The sequence below is a fragment of the Microcaecilia unicolor genome, chromosome 4 (genome assembly GCF_901765095.1).
Source record: "Microcaecilia unicolor chromosome 4, aMicUni1.1, whole genome shotgun sequence".
NCBI classification, from domain to species: Eukaryota; Metazoa; Chordata; class Amphibia; order Gymnophiona; family Siphonopidae; genus Microcaecilia; species Microcaecilia unicolor.
Window position 1 is genome coordinate 343,960,735 of NC_044034.1, and position 20,458 is coordinate 343,981,192.

The window sequence follows — 20,458 nt, forward strand, 5'->3', positions numbered from 1 at the left end:
TGCGTCTTCCAATTCAGGAGATCGGTGGTTGTGAAGGGTACATACTGGTAGGCCTGTGCCTGTATAACCTGACCCTGATTATTAGGATCCGGTCGAGTGGTAGTTACCTGACGAAGTGGCAGAACTCTCGAGGAAGTGGGAATGGAACCTGAGGTAGAGCTAGGAGCTACCCTCCTATCATGCTCAAAGGTGATTGCAGCAGGTCTAACCCATTCAGTGGAGGTGTGTTGAACCCCTGAGGGATGGGGAGGGGTACTCATAGACTGAGAGGTGGTCACAGGTGAGTCAGTCCATTGAAAGGGATGCCGGGCCCCTAATGAGTGGGTAGGGGTACTAGAGGGAGAGGCTGGGCTGTCAGGAGTTGAGGAGTCAGGGAGTGGAGCCCAAAGTGGGTCTTCGGAGGTTAACAGGGGAGGATGTGGCACAGAAGGGTAGAGGCCAGGTGAAAAGTCCAACCTAGGGTGTGGCAGGTTTGGCACAGGAGGGGAAGAACTATCCGGAGAAGCCTGTGCTGGAGAGGCTTGGGCTGGGCGGCGTGGATCTCTAGGGGTGGCACGGAACCCCAACAATGGGCCATAAGGTGGTGGCTCAAGATCTGAGGGATCATCAGAGAGTATGGGTTTCTCAGACAGGGTAGGGGCGGAAGCCACCGATTGGGTGGTAAGCTTCCTGGGGCTCTTTCCCTCTTCTAGTTTAGATTTTCTAATCTTTCTTTGAACACGGCCTAACATGAATTTTACTGGGGATCCCATATAAGTTTTCAACCACGAGGGAGGGTCAGTCACAAGGCTGTCCCAGGAATCTATATAAGGGAGTTGTTCAGAATATTCTGATTCTCCTACTACTATGCTATAGACCTTCCGGATTACTTCAATATCTAAGCTGCCACTAGGGGGCCACCCCACTCCCATAGATGGCCACTCAACTTCACACAAGGTTCTTAAAGTACCTGAGCTTAAGTCTGTCCATAGTCATTAATTAAAAAGCCTTTTTTGAAATTTCTAAGCATACAATCTAGGGGGGTAACAATTTGTCTAGATGATGTCCCACCCATAATGCTTACAGTTACAACACACAAAAAGGGAGGGAATTTTTGAGAGTGCAGTAAGGGGTCCGCACTCTCGAGACACTAGGTAGACAGACAACAATCGCTTCCTTCCGTTGCTGACCAATTGAACTCGCGTTAATTGGAAATGCAGCTATAAGAAGTCCGCACTCAGTTAGCATTCACGCATCACACATTCCATACAGAAAATCCCACCCAACAATTTCAGATTTCTCAAATACAGATAAGCTCAAGCGTTTTCGCTTCTAGTCCCCGCGACTAGAAGGTACTAGGGCCTTTGCTGAGAATTGATCAGATTCTCCTTCCTCAATTTTCTTGAGGGGCTGGTTTTACAATTTCCTAGCTAGGATTACAATACAAAATACAGAATACATACCCGGCGAAATGTTCTCCAGTCAGTTGGGTGCTGGGATTAATGCAGGATTCATCCCACCGCTGCCACCCAAGAATTGTTGCAGGAATTGAGATAGGAATTTGTGATACTTCAGGAGTCAGACAGCACACACCAGTATGAGAGAGAAATCTTCTTTATTGCCAGCAAACAAAGCAGGACATCAGTTCTAGCTCTCTTCTCTTCTCTTAGCTCTTTGTGTCTTTCTCTCAGCTCTCTGTGTCTTTGTCTCAGCTGCTTCTCTTCTTATGCTGTCTTCTCCTTCTTCTGTCTGTTCCTTCTGTCCTTCTCTTTCTTCTGAGCTCCTTCTGTCCTTCTCTTTCTTCTGAGCTCCTTCTGACGTAAACTGCTTCTGCTCCCACTTAAATAGGGTCCTAAGCCCTCCTCCTAGCCTAGCCCCCTTTACTCCCAATTGGTTAAGAAACTGATTGGCTACCTTGCCTCAACCAATCATTACTTTTGAAATATCAGTTACATAGGTTCCAGACATCCTAAACTGACCTGTGACCTGGGGCCCCTCATGCCAGACATTTGGTCTCCAGTCTCTTACATTTCTCATTATGATTGATGTCTCATCTATAGCTTAAACTGGATTCCCTTAGAGACTAAGAGGCCCCATCTAACATTGGTTATTCTCATATTCCTAATCAGCTTCATACTACCTATTAACTAAACTCTGGCATTCATTAAAGAGGTCAAAAGTCAGTCTTACTTAATAGCATACATATCAGGCTATTGCTTCCAAGACCATTTCTGCATTTTACCTATAATTAATCAAGGAGAAGAGAGCTGACTAGTCCTGACATTTTTCACCTATCAGCTCCATACACAGGAACTAGCTAAGACCATAGTTAATTCAAAACACATGTTGATCTCCTCACTGCAGCCTTAAACAGCAGACAAAGGATCATTTTAAAAGTAACACAGAGTTGAACAAACATCCTACACAGAATTATTAATTTACACAGAATACAACATATTCTAAAGTAAGCATTCTTATAAGACATATCTAAACATCAGGAATATCTAGAATTATTTAGAATCTAACTATTTCCTTATAACAAAATCTACATATCAAGAACTTCTGAAATAGTATTTCAGCCTTTTAAACTTCAGCATGTCTGGCTCATTCCTTTGTTCATTCATAATAGTTTACAGCTGTGCCAGCATTTAGCAATCCATCCCTCACAAGGGTCTTTCTGACCTTTCTGACCCAGCCCGGCAAGACTTTCAAATAATATGAACCATCTGGCATTCCTTCATTCTGCTTGCAAATAAAAGCTAGAATTCAAACACCACTTTTAAACCCCAGATTTTAACAGAATTAACCCTTAATATGATTTCTTATATATATAATTATGCCATGGCTGCCTCATGGTGAGTGAGAGAGCATAAGAGACTGGTAGGGATATGATGCCACTGACATGTCTCCTCCTCTCCTCGCCCCTCTCCATGGGGAGATTTCTCAGCTCTGCCACTTCGGCTGCAACCCCCCTCGCCTCCTACAGGTTTATTTGTTTTAACTTTTCCTCCGCCCGGCATCTGCTCCTCTCTTCCTTCCCGGTCTACCTCCAAGTCATCCCGGCAGCGAGTCCAGCTCTGCACGCTTCCCTCTATGCTCCGCGTCCATCCACTTCCTCCCTGTCCCCGCGCTGCGCTGGTGGTGATGAAACAGGAAGTGACGTCAGCGAGGGCGGGATGCGGTAGAGGAAAGCCTGCGCTCACTGCAGCACAGCTGGTGCAGGTAGGAAGCGCGGCTCAAAGGAAGATGGGGAGGGCGGAGGGGTGGTTTAAAGAGAGGGATGAGGCACGCCAATGAGATTCCTTGGAGGCCTCTAGACTGGGTGGGCCTGAAGCAACAATGGGCCCATGCCACCCTGATCACCAATGTGAATCTCAATTAAAAATTAGCAAAGACAGCTACTATGCTCACAGAGAGAAACGTTGATGGAGAAAGGGAAGAAAGTACCTGAACTAGGGGTCAAATTATGGAGTGGAGGAGTGGCCTAGTGGTTAGGCAGGGCTGAAACTAGAGCTGAAGCAGTGGCGTTCCTAGGTCAGCTGCCACCCAGGGTGGATTGCCACTGCACGCCCCCTCCGAGCACATCACCTCCACCCCCGGCGCATTGCTCTTACCTCCTGGGGGTGCTGGGAACAGTCATGTGGCTGTTGGCTCCACCAGTTCCCTGCCCCAGAAGAGGAAGTAACATCAGAGGTAACAGGGAACCTGCGGAGCCACGCAGTTGCTCACTGCCCCCCCCCCCCTGCAGCGTGCACCCAGGGCTGGACTTTGGCCCAGAGGAACTGAGGAACTGAGTTCCATTTCCACTTCAGGCACAGGCATCTCCTTGTGACTCTGGGCAAGTCACAACCCTCCATTGCCCCATGCAAGCTGCATTGAGCCTGCCATGAGTGAGAAAGCACGGGGTACAAATGTAACAAAAAAAAAATCTGAAAAAAAGAGCACCAAGGTCAAAGGGCTTTTGAATTACAATTTCTTTTTGACACTGGCAAAGTAGTGCAGTAATCATGTCCACATTGAAAGGATAACAAAATTAAAAAAAAAAAAAAAAAAGAAAGTTAAGGTGATATCCAATAAAGATGTAAATCAATGCATTTTGGGATGCTTGTGGAAGTCAAAACCTCCATCCTTTAGTCAGGACAGTATATCCTTCTGACAGTATATCCCTGACCAAAGGAAAGTAGGTTTTAACCTCTAAAAAGCTGGTCAAAAACCATTGTTTAATCCAGTAAAAATTTCACCATTGTCCACAGCCATGGCATGCGCCCACGTCCAGACTCACCTTTCCTTCCGGTTGTTAGGCACCGCAGCTTCTCCGGACTACCTCCTTCCTGCGTTGATGCCTGTGCTGCCTGTTTCCTTGTTCTCCAAGCCTCGCTGTAATGTCCCAGTATTCTAACCTCTCTCTGGTGCCCTTGCTGTGTTCTTCAGTGCATTCCAAGCCACCAGAGGTTGTGATATCATTAGCGAGGGCCTTTAAAAGGAAGCATGGGACTCTCATGCATTGTCTTTGCAACAAGGTTCCTTGCCGAGTTGTGCATGCCTGGTCTTGTGTTTCTCCTATTCGGATTTGACGTGCTTTTCCTGACCTCAGCTTCAGTTCCAGCCCTGCTCATCTTCAGCTCAGTGGCGTATCAAGGGTGGGGCAGTGGGGGTGGTCCGCCCTGGGTGCACGCTGCGGGGGGGGGGGGGGGGCAGTGAGCAACTGCGCGGCTCCGCAGGTTCCCTGTTACCTCTGATGTTACTTCCTGTTCTGGGGCAGGGAACTGGTGGAGCCAACAGCCACATGACTGTTCCCAGCACCCCCAGGAAGTAAGAGCAATGCGCCGGGGGGGGGGGGTGGAGGTGATGTACTTGGAGGGGGCGCGCAGTGGCAATCCACCCTGGGTGGCAGCTGACCTAGGAACGCCACTGCTTCAGCTCTAGTTTCAGCCCTGCCTATCCCCAGACCCAGTTCTACTTGTCTCCAGCTCCAGCCATCTTGCCTGGTTTCTGCCTTAGTGCTCTGTCCTGCACAGGTGGTTCACTAGCCAGTATCTGGCGGCAGTCCAAAGTCTTCCCTTTGATGCAACTTCCTGTTCCTGGTCCTGTGAAGAGGAAGTTGCATCAGAGGAAAGGCTTGGTTCTGGCGCAAGCAGTGGTATGAGTCACTGCTGACGAAGAAATGATGGATTTAAAAGATACTAGGGGGGTGTTTGGGGAGTGCAGTTAAGCGACCCCTCCCAGGGTGAGGGAGATGACAGGAGTCTTCGGCTGGGGATCCTCACTAGCCACATCATGTAATAAAGATTTAGGTCTTTTTACCACCATCCCAATAATAATACATATCCCGGGAAAAGATTGGAATGATAAAAGACCAAGGCCACGTATGAGAAAAGCAATTTATTAACTTGCCAAAAGAGTATACAGAATCAATATAAATTTTCTCATAGGAGTACAGTTTGCTTATACAAAAGTATTGGCTGAAAACGGTCTCAAACATTCACTAATCATGCAGCTACTTATATACTGTTTCTATACAAAACCCTTTCATAAGACATTACTTCATTCTTTTCACTCATCATCTATTTCTCTTGTGTTGTACAGCCAGAAACTCCCTGCTATTCTGTCTATTACCTCATGTTCTGTTTCTTAAACTCCTGGGCACATACCATTCTAACTACAGTCTTGTCTGTCAGTTTGGTCAGCCTTCACCTTTAACAACATCCCTTGATCCATAACCCTGTTGCTACTTCTTCAATCACAGCTGTGAAGAAGCTGTTAATGGGTGAAGACAAAGGTCTTCTTCATCCTGTCATTTAATCCATTTCCATTAAATCTGACATCTTTGATTGCTGTGGGACAGTGAAATAATCCTTTGGTAGATACTGCATAGCTATGTATGGATACGCACACATATTCCTTGTCATGGCCTGCCTGAGTCAGCATTATAAAATACATTCTGTAATTCTATGGTTGTCTGCCACCTACTGGACAATGATTTTGGGCATAAGATCCAAGTACAAAGTACTACTACTACTACTTAACATTTCTAAAGCGCTACTAGGGTTACACAGCGCTGTACAGTGTAACAAAGAAGGATAGGCCCTGCTCAAAGGAAAGTGAAAGAATTATGGGAATTGGGAAGGACTGATGCTTGGCAGTGCCACTTAGGCTATAAAACGTCTATCAACAGTAGACTATAGAGCAGGGCTTTCTAAACCTGTCCTGTGGGAACCCCAGACAGTCAGGTTTTCAGCATATCCACAGTGAATAGTCATGGGATAGATTTGCATACCAAGGAGGCAGTGTATGCAAGAGTTGTCCATCAAGCCCAGTATCCTGTTTCCAACAGTGGCCAATCCAGACCACAAGTACCTGGCAAGATCCCAAAACAGTGCAATAGATTTCATGCTGTTTATCTTAGAAATAAGCAGTGGATTTTCCCCAAGTCCATCTTAATAATGGCTTATGGACTTTTCTTTCAGGAAGTTATCCAAACCATTTTTAAAAGACTGCTAAACTAACTGCTTTTACAACATTCTCTGACAGTGAATTCCAGAGTTTAATTACACATTGAGTGAAGAAATATTTTCTCCAATTTGTTTTATATTTACTACTTAATAGCTTCATTGCGTGCCCCCTAGTCCTAGTATTTTTGGAAAGAGTAAACAAGCAATTCACATCCACCCATTCCATTCCTAGTGGTTAGTGCAGCGGACTTTGATCCCGGGGAACTGGGTTTGATTCCTACTCTACCTCTTTGTCACTCTGGGCAAGTCACTAAACCCTCCATTGCCCCAGATACAAATAAGTACCTGTATATAATACATAAACCACTTTGAATGTAGTTACAAAAAACACAGAAAGGTGGTATAGCAAGTCCCATTCCCTTTCCCTTTACAGACCTCTCATTTTTCCCCTCAGCCGCCTCTTCAAGTTGAAGAGCCCTAGCCGCTTTAGCCTTTCCTCATAGGGAAGTTGTCCCATCCCCTTTATCATTTTCATTGCCCTTCCCTGTACCTTTTCTAATTCCACTAAGGGGCTCATTTTCGAAAGAGAAAAACGACTAAAGAGTGGCATAAAGCAGCATTTGGATGTTTTTCTCACAAAAACATTCAAATTTGTATTTTCAAAACCTATTTTTCAGACGTTTTTCTATGCTGTTCGTCTGCAGTGTGGGGCAGGTTAAGGGTGAGATTTGGACGTTCCTAAGACCTTTTTCAGCTACAATAAAACAAAACCGTCCAGGACTATAACTAAGACATTTTGAGCTAGACCTGTTTTTAAAATGAATAAGGCACAAAAAGGTGCCCTAACTGCAGTGGCGTTCCTAGGGGAGCTGACACCCGGCTCTCAGCGTTTCAAAATGGCAGCCGAGAGTTGACGCAGCCTCGCGAGACTTCAACTTTCGGCGGCCATTTTGAAACGCCGAGAGCTGGACTCACCACAGGACAGGATGCAGGGCGGCTAGCAGCTCCGGGCAGGAAAGAGGGGGCTCTTTCCTGCCCTGAAGACGAAGAGGTACTTCTAGATGACCAGGGATAGCAGAGTAAGGGGAGGGGAGGGGGGAGGAGAGAGATGACAGGGGGGAGGTGAGGGCGTGGAAGGGGTGGGATAGGGGACGTGAAAGGAGCAGCTCCCCCCAGCGAAACGACACCCCCCCGGTGCATCTTTACCTGCTGGTGGGGGTGGTGCATGTCTGTCAGCAACGCTCGTTCCCTGCTCCCTCTGCCCCGTTACAGGAAATAACCCATTCCGGGGCCAGAGGGAGCAGAGAACGAGCATTGCCGACAGACGCGAGGCACCCCCCAGCGGCGTGCACCTGGGGCGGACCGCCCCCATCGCCCCCCCCCCTTAGTACGCCACTGCCTAACTGAGTGGGACTGGAGGGACTCAGGGATGACCTCCCTTCACTCCCCCTGTGGTCACTGACTCCCATCCCCCAATAATGTGATTGAAAACATTATCAGCCTCTATGCCAGCCTCAGATGTTATTATACTCAAGTCTATTAGAGCAGCATGCAGGTCCCTGGAATAGTCTAGTGGTGAGTGCAGTGCACTGTACACAAGTGGACCCAGGCCCATACCACCTCCTACCTGTTACACTTGTGGTGGAAAGTGTGAGCCCTCCAGAACTCACCAGAAGCCCACTGTACTCACATATAGGTGCCCCCTACACCCATAAGGGCTATTGTAGGGGTGTAAAGTTGGGGGTAATTGGTTTGGGTGGGTTTTGGGGCGGCTCAGCAGACAAGATAAGGGAGCAACGGTGAGATATGTACCTGGGAGCTTTTATTTGAAGTCCATAGCAGTGCCCCCCTAGGATGCCCCATTCTCCTGGGATGTCTGCATGGCCAGTTTACTAAAAATGCTGGCTTGATTTTGTGCGTTTTTCACTTGGACTTTTTTTTTTCCAAAAATGGACCAAAAAGATAAACACAGAGCACAAAAACATCTAGCAAATAGCCATTAAAAAAAAAGACGTTTTTCTGTTTTGAAAATAGCTATATTCCCCACTTGAATTTTGGACGTTTTTAGCAAAACTTTCACAGTTGGACTTAGACGTCATATCGAAAATGCCGCTCCACATCTTTTTTGAGATGCAGCGACCAGAATTGCACACAGTATTCGAGGTGCAGTCGCACCATGGAGCAATACAATACAATTGTATTATATCATTCTCATATTTGTTTTCCATTCCTTTCCTAATAATACCTAACATTCTATTTGCTTTCTTAGACACCACACTAAGCTGAGGGTTTCAAAGTATCATCAACGATGACCCCTAGATCCTTTTCCTGGTCGGTTACTCCTAACGTGGAACCTTGCATCACGTAGCCATAGTCTGAGTTCCTCTTTCCCACTTTGCACTTGCTCACATTAAATGATATCTGCCGTTTGGATGTCCAGTCTCCCAGTCTCGTAAGGAAATTGATCTCATGCATATCAATTGTGGATATCCTGAAAACCTGACTGGCCAGTGTTCCCTCAGGACAGGTTTGGGAACTCATGCTCTATAGACTGCTATTTTTTTTTTTTTTGTTACATTTGTACCCCACGCTTTCCCACTCATGGCAGGTTCAATGCGGCTTTGTACCTGGGGCAATGGAGTGACTTGCCCAGAGTCACAAGGAGCTGCCTGTGCCTGAAGTGGGAATCAAACTCAGTTCCCCAGGACCAGAGTCCACCACCCTAACCACTAGGCCACTCCTCCACTATCTTGTTGATACATGTTTTACAGCCTAAATGGCACTGCCAAGCTTCAGGCCTTCCAGGGTAACGAGTACTCAACACCAGTGGTAACTTAGGATAGATTTGTGGGATGGCAAATCCACTTATGCATCTAGCTTTTCCTACTTAAGCGCACAACTATGGAATGCACTACCAAAAATCAGTAAAAACTACACTCGACCACCCAAATTTCCGGAAAGTACTAAAGACAGACCTGTTCAGAAAAGCATACCCCACCAACCCAACATAAAAAACCTGGATACCTGCGACATAACGTAACCAAAGACCGTAATGGACATATCCTAACTCTTCCTCTCCCTCTCTAAGTTCCCCCAATTGTATTTACCATACATGTACCTCATCCTATCGGAATATCACCTTGTACGGTTCATATCTGTATTTGTTCAAGCCGGAATCGGCTAACGCCATTTACGGTACTATGTAAGCCACTTTTGCTCAGTAAGGAGAGCAGCCATTCAATGCAGCCAGGGCTGGTGTCAGGGGCGTAGCCAGACAGGCAATTTTGGGTGGGCCCTAGCTCAAAATGGATGGGCATGGAATTCAGCCCCTCCTGGCCCCCCTCCGCTCTGCTCTCTGCATTCTTCCTCTCCCCTACCCTCAAATACAAAATATTAAATACCTGAGCTGGTGAGGATCCCCAAACTGCACCAACTGAAGATTTCCTCTCCTCCCAGCCAGTGCTCTTCCAAACAGCAGCTGGCAGCACTTGACTTGAGCTGACACCGCTGCCAGTAGTCCATACATGCTCAGTGCTTCCACATGGGTGAAAACTGAGCATGTGCAGAGGGGCCAGTGTGTGTTGCCTGCTGCCGTTTGGAAGAGCATTGGCTGCCTGAGGAGGAAATCTTCAGCTGGTGGGGTTTGGGGATTCCCACCTGCCACAGCAAGAGTGCCACCATTTTGGGTGGGCCTGAGTTCAAATTGGGTGGGCCACAGCCTACCCAGGCCCACCTGTAGCTACGCCACTGGCTGGTGTAATGGTGTTGGGCAGCCTAGGTGAACCTTCAGCTCCCCCTCCCTCCCACACACACACTATTCTGTCTCCCACCCCCAAAATGAGGGTAATTTCCAAAAGTCATTTACTCAGATAAATGGGTATTTAAAATTGATCCCCTTCTTTCAGGTGAAAGTATGCATTGATGATTATTTTCAGGATCTATTGTTTTGCTTTGACTGCAGCTGATCTGTGCTACCCCACCTCCCACCCCAGAAGCTACTGTCCTAGTCAACTTTCTAGTATCGTCTAATGGTTGCGCTGGCCTGGCCCTGAATGAAGCACCCACGCCTTAATTAGAAATTACAATGCATCTTTCCTATGGGGCTTCTGCAACATAGGTGTTGCTGTTTTAGGATTTTAACTGTGCCCATGGAAAACCTTACATCAGAGCTTCCTTATGCTAAATATATTAGAAAGAATGTGGGACATCCAAGGGGATTCACCATGTGCTATTAACTAGTGACCATTTTCCTGAAGTTTGACTCTAAAACCAAGATCTCTTCTTGACACCAGGAAACAGTAATTATTCATGGTTTTCTGTGTTAGATCTGCTGCTAACCTGGTGCTATTTACCCTTTCCCTTGGAGGCCCTCTATTCTGTCAGGCTTTCAGGACACCCTTCCAGTGCATATATTCAAATGTGTGGAAGTATACTGTGCATGCTCAGTGGGGATATCCTGAAAATCTAACTGGCTCAGAGGCCTTCGAAATCTACTTTGAGCATTACTCCTAACCAACTCTTACAGCAGGGATCCCAAATCCTGTCCTGGTGACCCGTTGCCCATACTGAGATTACAGGATATCCACAATGAATGTGCATGAGATAAATTTGGAATACCTTGGAGAACCAGGATATGTAAGTTTCTTTCATGTACATTCGTTGTGAGCTGACCACATTAGGTTTGGGAAGCCAGTCATAGCATCCATGACATAACCTACAAATGCACTTGATCTGCAGCCCCTCCTTACCTCTCTACCCTCATCTCCCCTTACGTTCCTACCCGTAACCTCCGCTCTCAAGACAAATCCCTCCTTTCAGTACCCTTCTCCACCACCGCCAACTCCAGGCTCCGCCCTTTCTGCCTCGCCTCACCCCATGCTTGGAATAAACTCCCTGAGCCCATTCGCCAGGCCCCCTCCCTGCCCATCTTCAAGTCCTTGCTCAAAGCCCACCTCTTCAATGTCGCCTTTGGCACCTAACCACTATACCACTATTCAAGAAATCTAGACTGCCCCAACTTGACATTTCGTCCTTTAGATTGTAAGCTCTTTTGAGCAGGGACTGTCCTTTTTGTTAAACTGTACAGCGCTGCGTAACCCTAGTAGCGCTCTAGAAATGTCTAGTAGTAGTAGTATACCAGTAACTCTGATGCAGTGGCGTTCCTAGGGGGGCGGGGGATGCTGTCCGCCCAGGGTGCACGCCGCCGGGGGGGTGCCGCGCGCGCCTGTCCTCCATTGTTCCATGCTTCTTCTCTGCCCGGAACAGGTTACTTCCTGTTCCAGGGCAGAGAAGAAGCATCGAACAACAGAGGACAGGCGCCGTGCGGCACCCCCCCGGCGGCGTGCACCCGGCGGGGGGGGGGGTTCCTTCACGGGGGTGTCCTTTCACCGGGGGGGGGGGCGCTGCACCCGGGGTGGGCGCATCGGCGATCAGCTCCGGGTGCCAGCCCCCCTAGGAACGCCACTGCTCTGATGTGGAGGTCTGGGTACATTTATCAGAAATGTCTCTCAAAATGTCATTAAAAGTACAAAAACGGTACCAGCTAGAGTATTAGCTCTCAGAAACAGAAATAACTAGCTACCAATACTTTATTTTAAATTATTTTTTACCTATCTTACAAGCAGCCCCTGCAAAACTCCCTGTATGCAGTTCTCTCCTGCTCCTTTGTGTTTCTAGCTCAGTTGAAATCAGGACTAGATCTGGCACCATCACTCTTCTATTTGTAATTACTTAGGATTGCACCCCTAATTTATCTCTGAGCTTACACTATTCCTCATTGGAGGGATGGTGCTCAACTGGGGGTAGTCATATACCACAGCCCCTTTTTAACTGCAATCATAACCTTGATCTGGCCACTAGGTGTCATCATTGGACAATTATTTCTTTCCTCACCCAGGTATATGGCCAGCTCCTCCTTCACCTCAGTACATCTCTATCTCCAGCAGGTGGTGGATAGCACTTCAGCAGCTCCTGGATTTGTCTGTTGGGGATACTCCTGGGTCCTGTGGGCCATTTGAGTTTAGGGGTGTCTGGCTGGTGGTGGCGACTTTGGGGGCATACTCAGTCTTCTGGGTCCCTGCTTCACCCTTTCCCCCCTTTGCCTCCCGGTCTTTAGAGCGCTAGCCTTCCTCACCAGTTTAAAAAAAAAAAAAAACAACAACAAGAGAGTTCCTTTGCCTTCATTTGGTGTTAAAAAAAAACAAAACAGAAGATTTCTGACAGGACCGGGCAGTACAGGGTTTCCTTTTCTTAGTGCTGTGCTTTCAGTCTGTATGCCAGTTAGGCAGCAGGCTGCTGCGTCTGTGGGACTCTGCTTCTCCTCCAGAGACACCTGCTGTTCGGTGAGTCCCTGCCTTTCTCTTTCGGCGCGGGGGTACCGTGCTTTAATATGGGTGACGCTGGCGTTTGAAAGCTGTTCCCGCTACGGTAGCAGATGCTTCGCAGCAGGATTCTATGTGGTGGCATGTTTGAACTCTGGGGAGGGAAGTGCTGAAGTTCCCCTTCCATGAGCAGCCTTTTCTGCACTAAAATGGCGGGAACGCACGCCTTTTTGCTGGTGTGGCTCTCTCTTTTCTCCTTATATCAGCTCTGATCCTTTCCCGCCCTGCAGCCCTGATGTGGGCAGGGGGGAGGGGCGGCTTCTCCTAAAGGACCTTGTGCTCCATTAGAGACTGCTAGCAGGGCCGCCAAGAGACTGGGCCAGGCCCGGGGCAAGCCCGCCCCACCACCCCGAGGTTGTCGCCGCTCCCCCCTCACCCCCCCCGAGGTCACTGCCGCTCCCCCCCCCGAGGTCACCGCCGCTCCCCCTCCCCCACCGCCCCCTCCGTCCGCCACCGGGCCAGGCCCCCTGCATTGAAATCAAAGCGCCTCTCACCTCCGTGTGAAAGTGCTGCGGGCAGCAGGGCAGCAGATGGCCTCCCTTCGGCCCTCCTGCCCTCGCGGAAGTTACGTCAGATGAGGGCGGGACACAGGGAGGGAAGGAGGCCCGAAGGGAAGCGATCTGCTGCCCTGCTGCCCGCAGCACTTTCACACGGAGGTGAGAGGCGCTTTGATTTCAATGCAGGTGGCCCAGACTGGTGGCAGACGGTCAACGACGGAGGGCGTGGGACTGCGGCGCCGGGCCCCCATGGAGGCCCAGGCCCAGGGAAGTTTGTCCTCCCTGCCCCCCCTCTTGGCGGCTACGACTGCTGGTCCAGGGGATTCCCCTTTATTTTCTCCAGCCTTTGGTTTCCTTTACCAAAATCACTGTTGAGTCAGAACCTGTTTGCATGTAGCTGGGGCAGTGGCACAAATTCTTCTCAAACTGCCCCCACTATGCAAGGGGATCCAAGGAAAGAACAGAATTACTTTAAGCTGTTTGTATATCTTCTGAGCAGGATCTCCTCTGCTCTGGGGCCTAGATGCACTAAACGTTTTTCATCATTAAATGAGCCCTCAAGGAAGAATTTCCTATCCTTTCCATGCACTAAAGCCTATTTTCCGACCACAGTAGCAGCTAACGAAAACTGAATGCAGATGAGCAATTCTTCTACAAATCCCATTGAAATGATATGCACTAACCTTTTCCGATTCGTTTAACGCAGGAGAACACTGTGAAATCTAACGAGAGTCTTTACCTCTCGTTAGGGCTGTCTGTCTGCTAGAAGTTAACAAAATCCAATAAAAAAAATAACTGGGGGGGGGGGGCGAAACGCGTCAGGGGCGTCCTTTATTGATGCCCCAGGTCGTCGCTGCTCTCTCAGCACCAAAAAAAAAAAAGGATCGGGAGGGGGCAAAGGCACTCGTCATGAGCGTACCTTATGGACGCCTTGCCCCCCCCCCCGCACGAAAAATCTCCAATTTTAGCAGCCCCGGGCCAGCCCTCCTCCCTTCCTGTATTCTCCCACTAGATCCGCCTCCTGCCATGCTCCGTCCCGTGCCCCGCCCCCGCCGCTCCCGCCGTCCAACGACCCCCCCCCTTTGCCTTACTGGCCCGTGCAGCTCCTCTCACCTCTGCTGCACGGGCAAGAACAGCTGATCGGCGAGTCAGAAGGCCTCCTCAGACGTCCCTTCTTTCTTTCTGGGCCCCCCCTCCCGAAACACACGTGTTTGTGGGTTTTTTTGTTTTGTTTTGACAGCTGGGCCTTTGTGGCATGCGCAGAGCTGCCAGCATAACGCTTGGGCTGCTCTGCGCATGCTTTAGGCGCTGATTAACGATGGGTTTAACGATTCTGTGATACATCCTACTTTGCAGTACCGATCCGAACATTTCTGGAGTGTTTTTGTAGTGCATGCCTCGTTTTTAAAAAATCGTTAAGCACTTTTACGATTCTTATTTTTTAACGTTTGGTTGATGCATCTGGGCCTGGGACCCTTAATTTGAACCTTTCTTTTTAAGAGAGCTTGGCCTCAGTAGCCCTTTTCGTGATTGGGGTCAGAAGGCGGGACTAACTCATCAGAAGCAAACAGGGAAGGCTAGAGACAGGCAGCAGGGCTTTAAATAACACGGCGCTTCAAACTGGTGACTTTCAACGGGGCCCAGATCGTTTCGCCCACCTCAGGGCTTTGTCAGGAACCACTCAACTTTAGCATAATTGTTAGGGTATGAATTTCTAGCTATCCAAACTTCTTGTAGCACCAGTTATCGCAGGTTACGTTCTGGTGCTACAAAAATAGAAAATATTTCTGTAGCACCAGAAATGGTGCGAGCTGGCGGTGACAAATACCTCTAAGCTCCTGAGGTAGTTCCAGATTGGCGTACGGCAAGCCTGTTGCCGTTCGCTCTTTAATAAAAGGGCCCCTGTATTGGAGTGGAGGAGTAGCCTAGTGGTTAGTGCAGTGGACTTTGATCCTGAGATAAACACAAAGGAAACCGGTTTAGAAAAAAATGGATCCAAAGAAGCTTAGCACAGATTAGGAAGCAACACCGGTAATTGGGAAGCAAAGCTAGTACTGGGCAAACTTTTATGGTCTGTGCTCTGATCCTGGCTGGACAGATTCAGCTTCAGCTTCAGAAGTTGGAGAACAAGGACAGTGCTGGGCAGACTTCTACAGTCTATCTGCCCTGAAAATGTCAAGGACAAATCTCATGCTAGTTTACCACAGAGACCTAGTTGCTAATAACTGGGATTAACAGTAAAATACATTTTAACTGTAGCCTAAATTGAAATCTTTTGTAACAAAAAAAAAAAAAAAGGGACATACTTTCTCGATCCCACATGGTTATTAGTATGAGCCCCCTGCATTGAAATCACAGAGCCTCTCACCTCCGTGTGAAAGCACTGCAGGCAGCAGGGCAGCAGATCGCCTCCCTTCGGGCCTCCTTCCCTCCCTGTGTCCCGCCCTCGTCTGATGTAACTTCCGCGAGGGCGGGACACAAGGAGGGAAGGAGGGCCGAAGGGAGGCCATCTGCTGCCCTGCTGCCTGCAGCACTTTCACACGGCGGTGAGAGGCACTTTGAGTTCCAGTATGAGTTGAATCAATCGCTGCCCTCCTTCCTGAGCAAAAGTGGCAGTACTATCACCAAACTGTTAAATCTTTCTTTGCTATCCTAGGAAGCTACCCTGGATTACCACTGGTGTTGGGCACTCATTACCTGGAAGCGCTGACACTGGCAATTAAAATTCAATGCGAAGAAATGCAAAGTGATGCACTTAGGAAGTAGAAATCCACGGGAGACGTATGTGTTAGGCGGGGAGAGTCTGATAGGTACGGGCGGAGAGAGGGATCTTGGGGTGATAGTATCTGAGGATTTGAAGGCGACGAAACAGTGTGACAAGGCGGTGGCCGTAGCTAGAAGGTTGTTAGGCTGTATAGAGAGAGGTGTGACCAGCAGAAGAAAGGGGGTGTTGATGCCCCTGTATAAGTCGTTGGTGAGGCCCCACCTGGAGTATTGTGTTCAGTTTTGGAGGCCGTATCTTGTTAAGGATGTAAAAAGAATCGAAGCGGTGCAAAGAAAAGCTACGAGAATGGTATGGGATTTGCGTTACAAGGACGTATGAGGAGAGACTTGCTGAACTAAACATGTATACTCTGGAGGAAAGAAGAAACAGGGGAGATATGATACAGACGTTCAAATATTTGAAAGGTATTAATCCGCAAACTAATCTTTTCCGGAGATGGGAAGGCGGTAGAACGAGAGGACATGAAATGAGATTGAAGGGGGGCAGACTCAAGAAGAATGTCAGGAAGTATTTTTTCACGGAGAGAGTAGTGGATGCTTGGAATGCCCTCTCGCGGGAGGTGGTGGAAATGAAAACGGTAACGGAATTCAAACATGCGTGGGATAAGCATAAAGGAATCCTGTGCCGAAGGAATGGATCCTCAGGAGCTTAGTCAAGATCGGGAGGCGGGGCTGGTGGTTGGGAGGCGGGGATAGGGCTGGGCAGACTTATACGGTCTGTGCCAGAGCCGGTGGTGGGAAGCGGGACTGGTGGTTGGGAGGCGGGGATAGTGCGGGGCAGACTTATACGGTCTGTGCCCTGAAGAGCACAGGTACAAATCAAGGTAAGGTATACACAAAAAGCAGCAAATATGAGTTATCTTGTTGGGCAGACTGGATGGACCGTGCAGGTCTTTTTCTGCCGTCATCTACTATGTTACTATGTTACTATGTTACTCAGGCCATAAAACAGTGTGTCAGTTCCAGAGGAAATCTGTTCTTGGTGTTAGAGGCAGTGAAATGATGACACTCATATGCCTGGCACAGACAAAAAAAAGCACCACTGGGCCTTCAAGAAAGAGATAATAGCTGTCCTTTATTGTGGAAAAAGACCCAACACGGGCCGTGTTTTGGTGCACAAGCGCCTGCCTCAGGGGTCAGGGTATGTCTTCACAATGTATGAGCAGAAGTTCTAAATGAATTGCCAGCTACCGCTGGACGTACATTCAATCACGCTGAACGCTGGCTAGTTTCTTGAAGGCCCAGTGGTGCTTTTTTTGTCTGTGTTGTATACTTGTATGCTGTAATACCCTCTCTTTTGTTACTGCACTCATATGCCTGGTCCTTTATTAAGAGGCAAATGCCTGAGGAGAGCTGCCCCCCTGGGCAAGTTCCTTGTTTCACATCATGAGCTGTAACACTGTACCATCTTATGATGGGGAGGGAGGCTGCCAGGGGTATAAATCTATCACTCTGTATCTCTTTACCTCATGTATTTGGTGATTTCTAAGAGGTAATGAGGATGTTTTTAAAGGGCATTAGTCTGAATAAGCTAGATACAACTTATACAGAGAAACCAATAGAAGGGATTTGCTAGGTACTTAAGTGCAGTGCATTTTGTCTAGCAAAAAAGGTGCCGGTACTCAAATGCCAGGCCACCCTTCAGGGGTGGAGTGATCATTGAGGGACTCACCCCACAATTGCCAGGACCCCTGCAACCAGCCATAGAATCTATGATAAGCAGTGGCGTCCCTAGGGGGGTGGACACCCGGGGCAGTGCCCCGCCCCCCCGGGTGCAGCACCCCCCCCGATACAGTGCGGACCCCCCCGGGTGCAGCACCCCCCCGATGCAGCGCATAACCCCCACCCCCCTCGGGTGCACACCGCTGGGGGGAGGAGTGCTGCAGCACGCGCCTGCTCAGAGTTCCCTGACTTCGCACGTTCGCTGCAGTTCCCTCTGACCCGGAACAGGAAGTAACCTGTTCCAGGGCAGAGGGATCTGCAGCGAACGCGCGAAGTCAGCGAACTCAGCAGCGCGCGCCGCGGCACCCCCCAGCGGCGTGCACCCGGGGCGGACCGCCCCCACCGCCCCCCCCCCTTGGTATGCCACTGATGATAAGGCAGAATTTGTATGTAGAACCTGAGCTCTTTCATTAAAATATGAAAACCGTGGGTCAAGTTTAGCAGACAGTGGAAAAGGTGCCGGTACTCAGTACCACCAAGTACCCCCTCAAAAAAAGCCCTGGCTGTGCCCTTCCAGACTGGGTCTTCAACACCTTCAGTTGGCCAAGGGAATGCTGTAGAGGCCATGTTCATATCCTTCTCATGGTCATCATTTACAAGTTATGATACCTTTTATTGGGAAAACATAAGAATTATCTACAAATGGGTATTGCATGTGAGTTTTCAAGACTACATATTGCCCTCCTTAAAGGGACAGGAGTCAAAAACAGGCAGGTATGATGACTGAAGATGACGGTGCTGGTGTCTCTTCAAGCCAGCCTACTACGTTTTGAATTAAGATCAATTGACACATAGGATGTCTGACACAGTTCTGGTACACTTTAAAAACCACACTGTTACGAAGGAAACATTCTCAGTTTACTGTTGAAGAGGGTTCTTGGAGAACCTATCCAAGTAGTGATTCTCCCATCGCCACAGTCTGTTGGTCAGTGCTTTCCATTTGCTTGGTGTAATCCTTTCAATTCCCTTTGCAATCATATCGCTGCAATATATACACTGGTAAGAATATGTCTTTTCAAGGGAGAGTAATGAAAACTGTTTCCGGTGGTTCACAATAAACCATTTCAGAGAGGACCAGACAGTGTCCATAGGGTGGAGGTAGCTGTAGTAGAAAGGCAATGAAAGAACTTCATGACCATGGTTCTTGGCAACTTGGAGACAGTGGGTAGTGTTGTGCAGATCAAGGACTAGTGAGAAATCAGGGAAGCTGATGTCACCATGATCTGCCATCAGTGGACTTGTCTGCATTTTTTCTTTCACCACAATTATGCACTTTCCGTAAGACATTCTCAGGGAAGCACAGAGTTCCTGAAAGATATCCTCTTGGTAGACCATCGGAAGTTCATCTCTTAAGATCAGTCTGTATTTCCAAGGTGCCCATCCTTTGCTGCTTCCTGCGTGAATAAGAGTCCACACAGGATTCTTCAGGTGGCTTGTTTGGGGTAGTTTTTCACCTGTCATCATTCCTTCTGAAATGTTGGTTTCGCCAAAGAAGACAGTATGAAACCCATCAAACTGGAAGGTTCTTAGTGTCTGTAGGTACTGGAGGCACTTGTTCTGCACAGCGCTGTCATGCTGGGTTTTGTAAACAACATCTTTTAAAAGGGGATTTAGAAAGCGATGCATACTGGTTTCTCACGAGGAGTGAATGATAAGTAGAACTAGAATGATCTCACAATGCCCTTCTTCATGACAACCCTAGACATCATAAGAACATAACATAAGTCCTGCCATACTGGGACAGACCGAAGGTCCATCAAGCCCAGTATCCTGTTTCCAACAGTGGCCAATCCAGGTCACAAGTACCTGGCAAGATCTCAGAACAGCAAAACAGATTTTATGCTGCTTATCCTAGAAATAGTCAAATATAAATGGCACTTCTCTGCTAATAATGTTTGATTACAAATTCTAGGGAAGTAGAGCACTCACTCGGAGTAATAAAGAGCCACCTCTATGGTGATTTTTCTTTTGTCTTTTATTCTTTTTGATAATCAAGGAGGAGTCTCGTATAACCACTACTGCCGATTTCATTTCACCTATAAGGTGAATCTTTGCTCGACACGAAATGAAAATCGGCCGTGGTGGTTATATGAGACTTCTCCTTGATTATCAAAAAGAATAAAAGACAAAAGAAAAATTATTATTATTATTTGTTGCATTTGTATCCCACCTTTTCCTACCTCTTTGCAGGCTCAAAGTGGCTTACAATATATCATGAGTAGTGGAAGAATGTTAGTAAATAAACATTTAGTATTGCAGAAGGATCTTCGTCAGCATGATGATAATAAAACAAAGTACTAGTATACAGGCAGATATTATGAAACAGTTCTGAATATAGATGGGCGAGTTGTGCATATTCACATTGGTTGATCTTTGTGGTACGCTTTATTAAAGAGATGGGTCTTCAGTAATATGCGGAAGTTCGTTCTTTCGTAGATCGATTTCAAGCTGTGCGGCAGTGCGTTTCATAACTGTGTGCTCAGGTAGGTAAAGTTTGCCGCATGCGTTAGTTTGTATTTCATTCTTTTGCAGCTGGGGAAGTGTAGATCAAGGAATGTGCGGGATGATCTTTTGGCATTCCTAGGTGGTAGGTCTATCAGGTCTGACATGCAAGCTGGTGCGTCTCCATGGATAATTTTGTGAA

At 48.0% G+C, this 20,458-nt stretch overlaps 1 protein-coding gene across 1 annotated transcript; it reads right to left on the reverse strand.

Moving 5' to 3' along the window:
- Positions 1-18,672: 18,672 nt before the first annotated feature.
- FAM243A (family with sequence similarity 243 member A) lies at positions 18,673-19,440 on the reverse strand. Its single transcript, XM_030202529.1, has one exon. It carries the CDS (start codon positions 19,438-19,440, stop codon positions 18,673-18,675), a length of 768 nt encoding a protein of 255 aa, XP_030058389.1.
- Positions 19,441-20,458: the final 1,018 nt, after the last annotated feature.

Bases quoted from the DNA above. Each gene is read 5' to 3' on its own strand.
- FAM243A (XM_030202529.1), bottom strand. From the start codon at position 19,440: ATGCATCGCTTTCTAAATCCCCTTTTAAAAGATGTTGTTTACAAAACC.